Here is a 15447-nt window from a genome sequence, read left to right on the forward strand (position 1 = left end):
TGTGTGTGTGTGTGTGTGTGCGTGTGCGTGTGCGTGTGTGAATGTGTGTGTGGGCTCTTTTAAGGAAAGGTATGTCATGAGCTTAATGCAAGACGATAACAGAGGTGTGAAACATGCAAAGACACACTGAAATATGCACACACACACACACACACACACACACACACACTATTACACAAACACACACACGTGAGGTGTGAGAGGCAGGAGTTTGGAGATGATGACAAGAGCTAAAAGTCTGCTCACACTCTCTTCGTGTCGTTGAATCTCTTCAGCACAGACACAATGCATTATTAGTGTAGGGCCTTCCACAACAACAAGCATGCATGTAAACACACACACAGACATACAGTCCTGCAACATAATTCTTAAAAATTATGAATTAATGTTTTCATATTTTTTTCCATTGATCTTTAAAGCTAGGTCTTGAGAACCTAGCACGAGTATGATTCACAAAGCTGGCAACACAGACAGACCTTCAGACCTTCCTCCGAAGCCACTCCCCCAAAATGATGGTTGTGAACGTGAACAACAAACATGGCTATTGTTAGTCTTCACAACTGCTGCAGCTACAAATAAAACCTCTTGACCTAGAAGTTGGTACCAGTGAAGATCTGAAAGTTTATCTTGCTAAATCAGTGAAACGTTGAAGAAATGATGTAAAATGTCTGTCACTTGACTCAAGATGTGTTGATTCCAGGGACAATGTCGACTACATCTTCAAGAAAAGCGAGACAGCAGCTCCCTCGGGAAACTGAGGAGCTTTGAAACCAGCCAGCACACCAACGTCCGTGGTGTTCTCACATTCAACATTGTCTCATTGTTTGGAAGCCTCTCAGTTCAACAAAAAGACAAACTGATCAACGGAGACAAACAACTCCAACTCAAGGATTTATTCTCTTCACAGCCTAAAAGGCGATGCAGGCCGCAGGCTGAAAGTCCCAACGGCCAGAAAATGACAACAGACTTTTATCACTGCTCCGGTTACTTTAAGATTTCATTGTCGTTTATTGTTGTGCATTGTTGTGTTCTCTTATCTTCCAGTTTTCCAAAGTTAAAGACAATAAAGTAATCTGAATCAGTTTGAAGCAGTGCGCAGCAGAAAGCATTGTGATATACTTCACAAACACTTTTTTGCATAATTTGCACAAGTGGAAATTGTGCAGAGGAAATGTCCATGCGACGCCACTGCTAAACTGTCAGCAAATATTCCATGTTTGAATTTTTTAAGCGAGGCAAATGACAAATTTAAAAAAGTCAAAACAATTTGGTGGATCAAATCTTTCCAAATTCACCTCCAGATGGCAAAACCGTTGCACACAGAGATTCATTGTGACGGTTTCATGAGTGTGGCACAAGCTCTTTTCACCGGAAGCTGTTTGGAACGAGATAAAGCCTTTTTTTTTTTTGAAAGCGGTCTTGTGGTGTCATGCAGACTTTATAAAGAGCACAAATTGTTATACGGCGGTTACAGTTGATCCCTGTAAGGTAAACCATGTTAGCTCTGTCAGCACTTTTGCCGTAGTTTGCACTGTTAGCGCCCTTAGCACCGTTAGCTATGAGCTGCCGACATGTTGAGAGCCGTTGAGAGACAATCGAAACGCTCCCAATCTCGTATCTTGCGCCTTTAAACCAGCAGCGTTGTGTCAGTGTTAGAGACACAATGCCATCCCGTTTGAAAGAAAAGTTGGTTATGTGTTGTCACATGGTCCCCTCGATTCACATGAATCGAGGGGAACTCTCCTCTTCACTACATCACGTACACACACACACACACACACACACTGATAATGGCCCCGAGGAAACCAGTGTGCATTTGACACTATCACAAGTTCTCTGCAAAAAAACACACAGCGACCACAAATTTTCCGTGAATGGTCGTCACGTTACTGCTGTGACTTAGATTACATGTTGCGTTATTTTATCTGTGAGTGAAGACACAGTTTTGAGTATTTTAACATGACTTTGGTGCCTTTTTTACACAGAAGAAAATGTACGATAGTCACCGTCAGACTCTTTAGCAGCCGGGAAGAGAAAGAACGATCGAGACGCGTTGCCCTCGTTACTTCAACATAACAAATTGAAAAAACATCGCGTGTAATTCATGGCAAAATTCAAACGGGCTCTCTCCGTTGACTACCGTACATTTTTGTCCGAAATAATGTCCCACGGTGGTCAACACAGAGGTGCGGGCCTTTGCCTCTCGAGACCCTTTTTGAATTTTCATTCATAAAATGTTCATAAAGGTTGATGAAAGCATTTTCCGAGTAAACGGTGATGCTGAAGGACTCACTTATTTTTCTTCTTCTTCTTCTTCTTCTTCTTCTTCTTCTTCTTCTTCTTTGATATTCAGCAGTATATACTACCTGCTCTATAACCAAATATTATTTTAAATTGCAGAAATTGAACATGTATATTGTACATACTACATTTGCTTTCTTGCCCAGAGTAAAATGAGAAGATTTCAGAATGTAAAGAGCTGCTCTTTAGCCCCCAAAACAGCGGTCCATCCCCTCGGCCTCACCATCACAGGAGAGCCGGTAGCGGTGGAGTCTTTTACTATTACACTGGACAATAACGTCAGCTTCAATCAGCGTATCATGGACATCAACCCGGGTTATCAACAGAGACTCACAGTCATCCATAAGCTCAGTCAGTCCAACCCCATTTTCTTCTCCTGTACTGAAGCATTATCACCTGTTTTTTTATAAGAATAAACTCATTTAGCCAGAAAACTCACTGATATTCCCACCTAAACACAAAAACCCAAATCACACCTGACCCGGACCACCGATCACTTCACCTCCCTTCTCTCTTCATGTGCATGAACGGCTCATTTTAGCAAGAGCTTTGTACCTACAGCCACTCGAGCTTAAAATAAATAACCTCTCCTTAAGTTACAAGAAACCAAGTCTGTGGTGGAGAGTGTTAATCCATGTCTGTCTGTCTGTCTGTCTGTCTGTCTGTCTGTCTGTCTGTCTGTCTGTCTGTCTGTCTGTCTGTCTGTCTGTCTGTCTGTCTGTCTGTCTGTCTGGCTGGCTGGCTGTCTGTCTGTCTGTCTGTCTGGCTGGCTGGCTGGCTGGCTGGCTGTCTGGCTGGCTGTCTGTCTTCTCATCTAACTCTAGTCATTTAATATGGAATATGTTTCTTTCATGTCTGGGCAAGACGGCAAATAATACAATCTCTTTTATTTAAAATGTTATGTTACTTTCACAGCTGTACGTGTTTGTTTAAATGATTCTGGGTGACATTTCTGCAAAGAAATTTAGTTTTTGGCCCGTAGTGGAGCTGTATATAAAGTCTAAATACTGCTGCATGAAAAGAAGAAGAATTATTATTTTGACCAACTATTCTTTCAAATGATAGGCAGCAGTGATATTATGTATTACTGAGAGGTATAGAGTTACCGCTCTTTAAATTAGTATTATTATCTGTAGTTGTCTACAACTAGTTGATGGAAACAACAATTGGCGACTGATTGGTTTACTGGCTTTGCACTTCAAATTTCTCCAGAATGTTTTATAGAAACTACAAAGTGTGTTCCAGCCTCACAGCGTTGATGGAAGGTGTACACTGATGTTTCTGGAGTTTACATGTAAGTTTGTTTTCACAACAGCATACCAACCGAACAGAGAGACGTATAGAGAAGAATAGAGCGACATGGAGGAATGCATGACTGGGACCTGCAGCCATTGTGTCCAAATACAATATCAGACTTCCTTGAGATGCCAGACTCCACAAACACACACATGCATGCCTACGAGTTGAATAGCAGGCAGCGAGGCACCAGGCCCACTTCCTCTGCTGTGGTAGGGCGACAAAGAGAGAGGGGGGGGGGGGGTAAAGAAAGAGAGGGAGAGAGAGAGAAAGAGAGAGAGAAAGAGGCTGGTACAAACTAGAGTCACACTCATTTCGGGTCAGTCCTCTGGACACAAACTGCTCTCATCTGTCTGCTGCTGCATCGACTGTCTCACTGTCCACTCATCTGAATGAACGTTGCATTTGTTCATCTGTCTGTCTCTCTCAGCTGTCTCTCTCAGCCGTCTCTTTAAGCCGTCTCAGGGTCACATTCTGCAGCTCAAGTTGTGAGAACAACACACAAACCTGCGGCTGGAGGAAGACCAGCAAAAAGAAAACTACTTTAAACAACTGGAAGACATCTGGACCGGTGCAAACCACCTCACATACGAACAGCTTCTGCTGCCGCTGAGGATCAGGGGAAAGGAAGCGCCTTGCTCAAAGTAGCTGCTGAGGAAGAGGAGAGCAGCCACTTCATCAACGTTGTTGAGATTTTCTCAGGCCAACTGCAATCCTAAATCAGGTAAAGTGTGTGTGTGTGTGTGTATGTGCGTCCATCTGGTGGATTCTTGAACACAACGTGCAGCCCACAACAACAAACTTCAAAGTTAATGTTGGTTTGATTCACAGTTTTCTCGTTAGTTTTGTCCCCGTCATGGAAACTCCTCTGAAACAGCAAATTCTCCTCTGAAGCTCTCAGTGCGAGGCCTATACGTCAAGTGTTTACCACAAAACTATGACTAAAAAAACATTTAAATGCAGGAATAAGAAGATCGAAAACCTTCACAGGTAGATGTGATCAGGAAGGAGCCGCTGTCATCATAAACCAAGCGCACCTCAAATATCTGATATTCTATTAAAGACCACATTCATTTGTTTCAGGACAAAATCTAACAAGGCACAAGTTTTGAGAAAAATATGGAAATTAAAGGACGAAATTAACTATTTTAGTCTTTATCGGCTTATCATTTGTCTGTTTTGTTTCCTTCGATTCATATCTCATATTTTCATTATGTTGACACTTTTAATTAGGGAATATTAATTAATCGTGTAAATTATAAATAACATTTATTATCAGATTAAAAACATCCTCATGTCTGAGCGAGGTCAACGGTTCCTAATTTATTATCCATCAATAACCAGCATAGGAAAGATATGTGTGCGTGTGTGTGTGTGTGCGTGCGTGCGTGCGTGTGTGTGTGTGTGTGTGTGTGCGTGTGTTATCAAGACAGGATGCAGAACAATACTGAGTGCTGGATCGTCGACACACACACACACACACATGCATGCAAAGGTCGGGGGAAAGTCTATAGAAGGAAGTAATATTGTTATTAATGATGCTGAGTACTTGAAAGACATAAATACACACACACACACACACACAGTTTGTTAAAAGCCTTCAGTTTCATAAAAACAGGAAGGGAGGGGCATTTAGGGGCGTTTAATAAATAAGGGAATTTTAGGCTCACAAAAGATTAAATGAAAAAAATGCCCTTTACACTCCCAATGACTGGTCATATTTTGCACCTAAAACAATATATGCAACAAAAAAAGTCTGTATTTTTATACTAAATCTTCCTGTAAAACAAGACATGGTGTGTGTAAGCTGGTACCAACCAACTTCAGCCAATAATATCATGACATCCAGCCATCAATCAAACCAGGAGGTGTGTGTGGAGCCACAGTCCTCTGTAGCTTCGTATCGCGCAACATTATAAACCCGCCCACCTTTTTTTCGAGCAGTAGCTCCTCGCAGGACGTTTCACTGGAGAACACATCACAATACAGAAGCTAAAGACGCTCTAACTTCCTTTTTATTGGGACTTAAAATACTCTCAGGATATAGTTTTCTTTTTTAAAGACAAAAAGAGAAAGTGTTGATATCAGCCACACATTTACAAAGTCGGGTTTTCGTGCATGTTAGTGAACGTGAGCGCGCTCCACTGGTTAGCTCGCGGCCGCCGCGCTGCACTGCTCTCATACGGCGGCTGCAGCTGAGAACACCGTGCTGACCTCCACAGGGAGGTTAAGTTCATCTTATTTTAGTTTTTCATGAGAATGTCATAAGAACACAGCTTCTGAAATATACTTTAAAAACGAAACGTTACATAAGAAAGTTACAAATGCAAGTTGAAGTTCATCATAATTCTGCTGCAGCGTGTTGAAGACGTGTTGAAGTCGTGTTGAAGACGTGTTAAAGTCCCGATCCACTCAAAACACGTGTTCTGCTCATTGTTGTGTCCCCCGGTTGTTTGATCTCCACTGTGCAGACTGATGTGTGTGCAGAGTTTGACATTCATCAAGGAGGGAAGTTTAAATCAAGACGTGCACGTACGAGCACGATTATGTCACACGACAACAATCCTGTAACCCAATCATGTTCCAGTGCGAAACACACAAGTGTGATGAGGAAAGTTGAAACCTCCAGTGCACACACACACACACACGCACACACACACACACACACACACACGCACACACACACACACACAGTTGGCTTTTCAGTGAAGTAGGAGACATGTTGCAGTTAAACATATTAATATAGATTGTGGACTTGTTTAATGAGGGAAAAGGTGTGGATGTCATTTTAAGACAATATGACAATGTAATTGATCTTTTTTTGTGGAAAATAAAAATGTATGAGACACAAATTATCATTCAAAGCAAAGAATATGTATGTCTTTAAAAAGAGCTTAGAATAGAAAAAAGTGAGCATTGCAGTTTAGTTTTAAGTTGTTCAGTCAATAGAAATAATAAAATGAAAGAAACGATAGGGAACAAAGTTTAAAGTGGCAACAGCTTAATCACATTAATATCTAAGTGTGTAATCAATTAATTCAATCACTGTAAAATGATCTCTCTTTGTTCTTTGGCTGTGTGCGTACCGATAGCATTATTATTTATTTTACACATTTTCTATAGATATCGTGAAATGAACATCAGAGCCTCTATAAACGGCTGGCTGAGCTTTGGACTTCTAGCATTGTTTGTATTTTACAGGAAAGAAAATAATAGCAGTAGTAATACACATGCATAAACATACCCACACATGTCAAAATGTGTGTGTGTGTAATTTTCCTTCCACAGAGACAGACGGAGTGGAGTATGGGAACCGAGAGTGGAGCTAAACTAAGACATGGGCACAGACGTTTGTATTAATGGGGTCAGGGCCGGGCCGGAGAGAGGGTCATGGGGTCGAGATATTACACACACACACACACACACACACACACACACACACACACACACACACACACACACACACACACACACACACACACACACACACTTGCTAGCCACCAACACACTAACCAGCACAAACGGTATCTTCAACTTTTTACTTCTCAAGTGTCCATCCAGGTTTAATGCAAATTTTTCAACACATTTTCAGAAAATTGGCAAAAGAAAACGCAAATAAACAAGTTGAATCCACTACTTTTATATTAAGAGTTGATTCAGGGAGATAAACAGCGGGAGCCATTTTTAATTATTGCAGCAAAGGAAGTTATTAAAAGAGCAAAGAGAAAAATGATGGAAAAATGACATCTATGTTTGTTTCATGAATCAATTTGCAGAACATTAAAACGTTATAACGTTATAACACAGAAGAGTTCTGGAGCTTCTTTAGATGCTCTCAGCTACGGGTTTAATCAGTCGTCGTTTTCTCATTCTCACCTCATACAAACAACTTTGTCTTTTGTTCAAATAAACCACAGAGGAGATTAGGAGAAGCCTAAATGTGACCCTGCTCCTGAAACCTGCCTGTGCTCTCTGATCTTCAGGTGAACTTTTGTTCCTGCAGACTGACCTGCTGAGAGACGAATAAACACAAACGTCTGTGCTGAGCTGTCATGGCAGACTGGAGCCTGCTGGGAAACTTCCTGGAGGAAGTACAGGAGCACTCTACCTCTGTTGGCAAGGTTACAACACGCACGCACACACACACACACACACACACACACACACACACACACACAAACACATGCCAGGCAACATGGCACCAGTTCCTCTGCACATGGTGGAAATAAACACACACAAATACACACTCAAAATAAATAAAACAATCATATATGTCCATGTATACTGGTGCATGGATCTTCATAGATTCTATTTAACTCCCAATAAAATATAGCTAACAATTTACCTTAAATTCATATTTTAAGGGTGTCACAATAATTCCTCCTCTTGCATTATTCTTATTTCTAAGCCAGCAGTACGTTTCATTTCAACGTTATTAGCCCTGACTTATAAAACAGAATACATGAGAAACATCTGCAGCTGACACGAACAACTGAAAGTGGGAAATCAGTAAGACATTACTCAACTAAACAGACCTTTTATAGCATTTTCAAATGTCCCAGAAGTTAACATGTCCTGATTATAATCATTATTGCTTTCTACATCATAGTTTCTGAGGGTTTCACACATCTTTCTCTGTTGTTTTTGGCCTCACAGGTGTGGCTGACCATCCTGTTCATCTTTCGTATCTTGGTGCTCGGGACGGCGGCTGAGTCGTCGTGGGGCGACGAGCAGGAAGATTTTAACTGTGACACCGAGCAGCCGGGCTGCGAGAACGTTTGTTACGACCGAGCTTTCCCCATAGCTCACATACGATACTGGGTAATGTACAAACTAATGTCATGTGACTAAAACAGACACAAAATGAAGTAGCAGGGCCTCATATTTGTGTAACTGGTTGTTGTTTTAATCTGTTAAATCACATAAACGTATTGCGTAACATGTTTTTTAAACAAATTAGTTAGGTTTACGCAAAGAAACTACTTAGTTTTAGGAAATATAACTACCAAAGTGTCGTTACTGAAGTACGCAATTAACAAATAAATCAACGTTGACTTCACGTTTCACATGCAGCATGAACAGGTTTTGTTTGTTTGACCCATCCAGCTCTCCTACTTCCCGCCCAACGTGGGTTTTTGTGGGGTTTATACTTTGTTCATGATTTCATGGATTACATACGATTTGATTTTGTGGGATATCTACGATATCTACATCCCTTTGCATAGCTACGAATGCTGATTTCAAGCATCACTAACCTTTGATTCAACGTTTTTTTAAATCGTAAATCTGGCTGATCTCCTCGCAGGTGCTCCAGATCGTGTTCGTGTCCACTCCCAGTCTGATCTACATGGGCCACGCCATGCACACCGTCCGCATGGAGGAGAAGAGGAAGAGCAGAGAGGAGGAGGAGGGAGACGGGGGAGAGAGGGAGGAGGACCGAGGAGGGGGTGAAGGAGAGGGAGGAGAAGAGAAACACGGGAGGAAAGGAGAGAAAGTCAGAGGAAAGGAGGATAAAGGTCAATCGGCAGGTCAAGTCCGTCTGAGGGGGGCGCTGCTGCAGACGTACATCCTGAGTATACTGCTACGGAGCATCATGGAGGTACATGTTGGTCCTACAGACCAGGGCCAGTCCCAATGTCCCCCATAAGGTCTTAAACCCTGAACCCTGAGAGGCTGCAAGAGCTTGAAAGGGTATAAACATGAACAGCGAAATATCCCAATACCTTGATTACTCCAAAACACGTTACATTTAAATGTTTTGTCAAAAAAGTTTTCAAATAGAGAAATTAAAAGAAAAGGTTGATGAATAAACCAGGTGTGTAAAATATAATCTACGCTTGCAGTCATTAAATCATTAAATCATTCATGTTAAAGTTTCAGTGTCAAATATTTTTAATGCCTCCAGGCTTCCTCAGGGAACATAGCCTTTTCAGCAACACAACAGTATGAATTGTGGGTAATTCCCTCATGCAAATTCTGCAGAAATACATAACAAGACTTCCGAGTATAAAATTATAAAACCGGTGAAATGTGAAACGTTGAATGAATTGAGCTGACTGTGATTGGACCTCCATACAGGTGGTGTTTCTGATTCTCCAGTACATCATGTATGGAGTCTTCCTCAACCCTCTGTATGTCTGCAAGGTAAAACCAGAAACCTGAATCGTTTTGAGTTCTTCATAACGTATGAAACATGATATTCAGGGGCCCACGGTCGTGTTATCTCTCGCTCTCTCTCTCAGGCCTGGCCGTGTCCGCATCCAGTGAACTGTTACGTCTCCAGGCCGACAGAGAAAAACGTCTTCATAGTGTTCATGATGGCCGTGTCCGCCGTCTCTCTGGCCCTCAGCGCGCTCGAACTGCATCACCTGGCGTGGAGACACTGCTGCAGGTACATGTGTTGGAGCTTAAGAGACCAGATGATGCATGCTTTGAGACCTTTTAATCAAGCTGCATATAACCAACGTCACTGCAGGCGTTTTTACAGATGCATTGTTATAAGATCTAAAATGCCACAATGTGTATGTTTGTTGAGTTCTTTCAAGTCTAGAGAAATTAAAGCACAAACATTCGATGTTAAAAAAGACACTGTTGGCTGTCATCAGTGGTGGAAAGTACAAGTTTACTCAAGAACTGCACTTATTTACCATTTTGAAGTACTTCAGTAATTCCATTTTCTGCTACTTTGTACTTCAATTTAACTACATTTCAGAGGCAAATATAGTACTTTGTATCCTCTGCATTGATTTTCAAAGCTTTAGTTATTTTACAGATGCAGATTATTAAAACAAAAATGTAATCAAATAATAAATTATGATATATTATTACATATTCAACAACCCAGCAGTTTATTAAGTAGTTAAATTAGCTCCACCTTTACGAGATAGACGAGCAATCAGCTGAAACTCGTAAAGGGGCGGGGCTGACAATCACACAGGCGGGAAACAAAGAAAGGCAGGAAGTGACACTGCAAATCCGTTGTACTCGGAACTTGGAAAAATATTACTTCCGACACAAAAAAATGCAACAGAATGGTCCAAATCGGAAACTCAAGGAAGATTTATCTCGCAACATGTTGGCACTCACATTGAATTACCTTTTCATAATTTTGTACTGTAGATAGTGTGTTATGGAGTGTTTGAAACCGTCATTTCCTTCTCTGTTCAGTTGATTTGTGTAGATCTCTGCAAGCCTCGCATATTTTAACAGGGCTCTCGAGGATCCTTGAAATGTCTTCAATGAGATATTCAGAAATATTTACCCACAGGATTCCTTATTGTTGATTTTAAAGATGGTGAATTCATTCTTTTGGTTAAAGGTGCTGTAGTTAGGTCCTCTGTTGCTCGTGAAGCTCAGAGACTTGCCATCCAAAAATCAGATAGCCGCAGGCGTCCATGTTGCACTGGGACGCATTTAGATTGGAAGTCGGGGAATACCGAGTTGGAATTATCGACTTCTGATTTGCAAAGGATTGCAGCTTAAAACAAGAGACAAAGACGTTCAAACAGGAAACAAATTATAGCAAAAACCACAAGACAATGACAGTTTCAGGATTTCCAAAGATTCTGTTATAAGCTGATTTCATGAACGTAATTGAAACAAATGCAACCTTGTTAAAAAGGATGAAATCAACAGTAGTGGTAATGATGTAATGGTAATGAATATGCACATTTAGAGGAAGGGGAACTCCAAAGATTTTACACATAACAGTCAGTTTACTGGCCATGAGGAGCACCATTCAGTGAAAACGGACTTTAACGATGTATGCCGGAGCCTCGTAAAGTCCGGAGATATAAATCTGACGTTATCTTGTTCTGCAAATTTAAAATGTATGACCTTTGAAGCCTGTGTTACAGGCTGGAGGCACCGAGATAGAAAAACATAAGCATTTATCAGCGAGGGGCAAACAAAAAGATACTGTTGGTCACCGATGTAGGACTCACGTAGTTCAGAGAGTCGGGATGCAGAGCAGCGTATGTGCAGGTTCTTTGTATTAGTCTTGTGGAGGCGGATTAAACAAAGCTCTTGCAACAACTGAAGTGCATTTCTCGTCTATTTTGAGCATTCAGTGATTCAGCTTTTACTTCCTGGAAATGAACGTAAAGGTCAAACTGTCTGAGGATTTAAAAAAAAAAAAAACCTGAAGAGCTGAAATGTGACTTTGCATTTCCTCTGGAAATAAAAAGACAACTTTGAGTAAATTAAGGTTCTTCAAGAGCACAAGACATTGTTTCACAGCCTCTTCATGGAGTAGGGGGTTAGTTGTGATCAGAGTTTAGCAAAACTAGGTTTAAAAGTAAATTTAAAGTAAATCAAGAGTTTAATCAATATGGAGATGCTTGCTTACCCAAATTTAAATAAATACATTTGTATGCACTGTATAACTTACTTTTTTTTTTTAAAGACAGCTTGTTAGCCAAGCGTCACTCATAATGGCTCAGCAGAGAAACTTTAATTTCTCCTACTAATGGAACTAATGGAGCAACATGGCCAAATAATAAAAGACACGCTAAGAAATAGAGACAATGGCAGCATAACAGTTTCTTTGCTGAACTGGATCTTTTACTTTATTGTTTTTTTTCAAAATAGACTCGACAGGTTTGAGTGTGTTCCTTCATTTTCTTAGAGGAACTTGATTATTATTGTTCGATTTGTCTAAAAAAGGAATTTAAAAGTCAAAACCTCCTCAAGTGTAAGTTTAAAATGAATACTTGATCACAGAATTTAATTAAATCTAGATTTACAGTAAAGACTGAGCTGACATTGATAGAAATGAATCGTTGTTGGTGCAGACCGTTTATTATTCATCTAATTCTTCATGGTGAAGCGTTAACTGTCTAAATCTCTTCGTTGCAGGCGGTACTTCTTAAGAGTGAAGGCCGTCCCTCCAGCGAACGTCTCGCTGGCTCGTCCTCTCTCTCTGTCTCCTCCTCCACCGTCGACCCCTCCCCCGGACTTCAGCCAGTGTGTGATCGGCTCCTCGCGCTTCCTGCCCCTCCCCTTCCCCAACCACCGCCTCGCGAACCAACAAAACTCCGAGAACATGGCCACCGAGAAGCACAAAATGGCCGCCGCCGCCGAGGAGGTGAACCTCCTCCAGATGAGCTGCTACTCGCCCGCGTGGCAGGGCACGGGCAACGGTCAGATCCAAGATGGCGGATACCTGAGGACCCACACCAGCTCCTTTGCGCCCGGCGGCAGGGAGATGAGCGGCAGCCCAGACGGGCTGCTCTGCCCCAACGGAGGGCTCTGTCACAAGGACAAACGGAGGTTCAGCAGAACGAGCGGAACGAGCAGCCGAACGAGAGCAGACGACCTCTCTGTTTAGAAAATGTCACGTCTCACACACCTGCTGAATAAAGTGAGACACATTTGATGCATGGACACGTGCACATATACACATTTAAGACAGTTGGAGGAATCAACCTTCACACTTAGCAGCAGCACTAACTCTGTTTTTATGTTTTGTCTCGACTGCCATCAAATCTTATCTCACGAAAATAGTACACGTGTCCACTTTTCACTCGTTACATGCATGCAGTCTTTTCAAAATAAACTTCCGTCTTCACAAGAAACAACTCAGTTAAGTTAAGGCGACACAACTACTTGGTTAGGTTTATGAAAAGATGATTGATTGGGTTAAAATAACCAACGAATCAACGTTGACCTGGTGTTTCACACGGGCCGCGAACAGCTGTCTCCTGTAAGACATTTGAGCGTAGAACTGTGTGTTTAGAAGTTATAATAAAAGTGTTTCATGATTCATATTTAAGAATTCATAATTAGTCATAATCATAAGTGTTTTGGAAATGCATAATTAAGATAAGCATAAAGTGTTTTAGGATTAGTAGCTAGAAGTAGAATTTGAGACATGAAGCTTTTGCCAAAAGTTGCAAAGTCTTATCTGTTATATGGAATGTTTATCATAGAGGGATTAAACAACAACTGACAGTCATTGAATGTGTTAAGTGAGCAGGGACAGAAAGACTGAGACAGGCGATACAGAATGCACCTGGGAGTTAGCCAATAGGAATTGGGATAGACGGAAGGGGAGGAGTTTCGAACGGATATGAGGGCGGGATCTAGAAAATACTTTTTCTAGATCCCGCCCTCATATCCGTTCGATCTAGAAAAGACTTTTTCTGCCTCTGTTAGTGTCGTTCCCAGGGAACGGATGTGTCTCCTGGGACCAGAGGTAGTTTTTTGAAAATGTGGGTTAAATAGTGTAATATTTCATGGGAGTATGTACTTCACTGTAATCGTACTTGCATCAGTGGGATTAAATTCCTTTTAATTGTAAACCAGTGTCGGTAGAGTTATTATCGCAGCGTGTCCACAGAACAGCAGCTGGACATGTGCGCTGGCCTCCCTCGCTGTGGAGCAGACTCAAGCTTCCACACTCCCGGACGAAAGACCATGAGTCAGTATTAAAGGACTCGGTTCAGTAATAAACACCCAGAATGTGCATGTCGTGAATTAGTCATTTGTACCCTTGACACACTTAAATAACTTCTTAACATTAATCATTTGTTTGCATATATATCAGAGCAGAAACTATCCAACATTGTATTCATTCAAAGAAAACACAATGTTGTGTTTGACAGTCAAAACCTCAAGTTTATCCCCAGATCTCGGTCCTATATCAAAACAAAAATCGAAGTTATTGTTGCCGCCAATTTAGCATCACCAATGTATGAGAATGATATTAATTTAAAGGAATTCATTATGTAATTTAACACTAATTTTAGGTAACAAACTAAGTGATCTGAGTTTATAATTTGTGCACATACATTATGATAAATTACATGTGATATGTTTAGTTCAGAAAGGCCAAAACGATTGTTCCTGTGAAGCATCGTTATGAAAACTGCAGCCTGAAGACCCTTCATATTTCACTCTGACCCCCTCGTTTATTTCTGGCAAGACAGTTAGACAGTTGGCAGCTGGATAGTTTGAGAAAGGGGCACTCTGGTATTTAAAAGCAAAGTTGTGCCTCGTTCCCATGGCAAAGGTCCAGCTTGGACAAGGAGCTGATTCGTTTTCTGTTTTTCTTTCCCTCTCTTCCTCTCCTCTCCTCCCATCTGTGGCAGCCATGTTTACACCACGATCCTGCTGTGTGAGCGAAGTCATTCTCCACATGAGGCTGTGTGTTGAATGGTAAACCGTTATTGAATTAAACTGCCGTACATGCAGGTGTTTGGTAGTGGACATCTGATGAGATCACCTGCTGACATTAACAACACATGTGATAAAATATCAGACATCATACCTGGAGAATAGTTGGAGCTTTATGTAAAATTAAAAACGAAAGAGTTGATGGAAAATAATAATGTATTCTACTGTTAAATGTATTCTACTATCCTTATTTAAATGTTAAAAATAAAAAGGAAGACATTGAAGCACCGAATGCAAATGACAAATGTGACATTGAATATGGCAAAGCAACAGAAATGAAAAGGAAACCATAAATGAACTACATGGAGGAGCGTTCTTCGAAAAGATTGAAATTGAAAGTTACAATAGAAAAGGAAACAAACATGTTTAAAGGAAAAGTGGAAAGGAAATATGGCAAACCACTTTTTAATAGTAGTTGGATCAAATTTGTTAAACAAGTATTAAATTAAATGTGCAAGTATTAAATTAAATGTGTAACAAAGTTTCATCTGTGATGCATTCACTAAAAACACAATAACACAAAATAATGCTGTTTGTTCAAAACAATTCTGTGGCTGTGGTGCCCTCTAGTGGCTAAATATATAACTGCATGGTGAAGACACCACCATATCTTTGACATTACTGTGTGGGGGGGGGGGGGGGGGTTTCCAGTAGCATTATGAAAAATTTGATTTA

At 41.0% G+C, this 15447-nt stretch overlaps 1 protein-coding gene across 2 annotated transcripts; it reads left to right on the forward strand.

The window, feature by feature from the left end:
• Positions 1-3998: 3998 nt before the first annotated feature.
• On the forward strand, positions 3999-13637 carry LOC306786001 (gap junction alpha-5 protein-like). 2 transcript variants are annotated; one of them, XM_079280621.1, is made up of 7 exons: positions 3999-4321; positions 7581-7718; positions 8254-8418; positions 8903-9196; positions 9676-9741; positions 9840-9988; positions 12454-13637. In XM_079280621.1, exons 2-7 carry the CDS (start codon positions 7650-7652, stop codon positions 12923-12925), a joined length of 1215 nt encoding a protein of 404 aa, XP_079136747.1. In that variant the 5' UTR covers positions 3999-4321; positions 7581-7649; the 3' UTR covers positions 12926-13637. The 2 variants fall into 2 exon arrangements, with proteins under 2 accessions (XP_079136747.1, XP_079136748.1); XM_079280622.1 differs by having other exon boundaries at positions 7601-7718.
• The last annotated feature ends 1810 nt before the right edge of the window (positions 13638-15447 follow it).

Source organism: Melanostigma gelatinosum, assembly GCF_949748355.1.
Source record: "Melanostigma gelatinosum genome assembly, chromosome: 12".
Lineage (NCBI taxonomy): Eukaryota > Metazoa > Chordata > Actinopteri > Perciformes > Zoarcidae > Melanostigma > Melanostigma gelatinosum.

Coding starts and splice junctions, on each gene's coding strand:
- LOC306786001 (XM_079280621.1), top strand. CDS start 7,650: ATGGCAGACTGGAGCCTGCTGGGAAACTTCCTGGAGGAAGTACAGGAG. Junction 7,719..8,253: donor ACTCTACCTCTGTTGGCAAG/GTTACAACACGC, acceptor TTGGCCTCACAG/GTGTGGCTGACCATCCTGTT. Junction 9,197..9,675: donor TGCTACGGAGCATCATGGAG/GTACATGTTGGT, acceptor ACCTCCATACAG/GTGGTGTTTCTGATTCTCCA.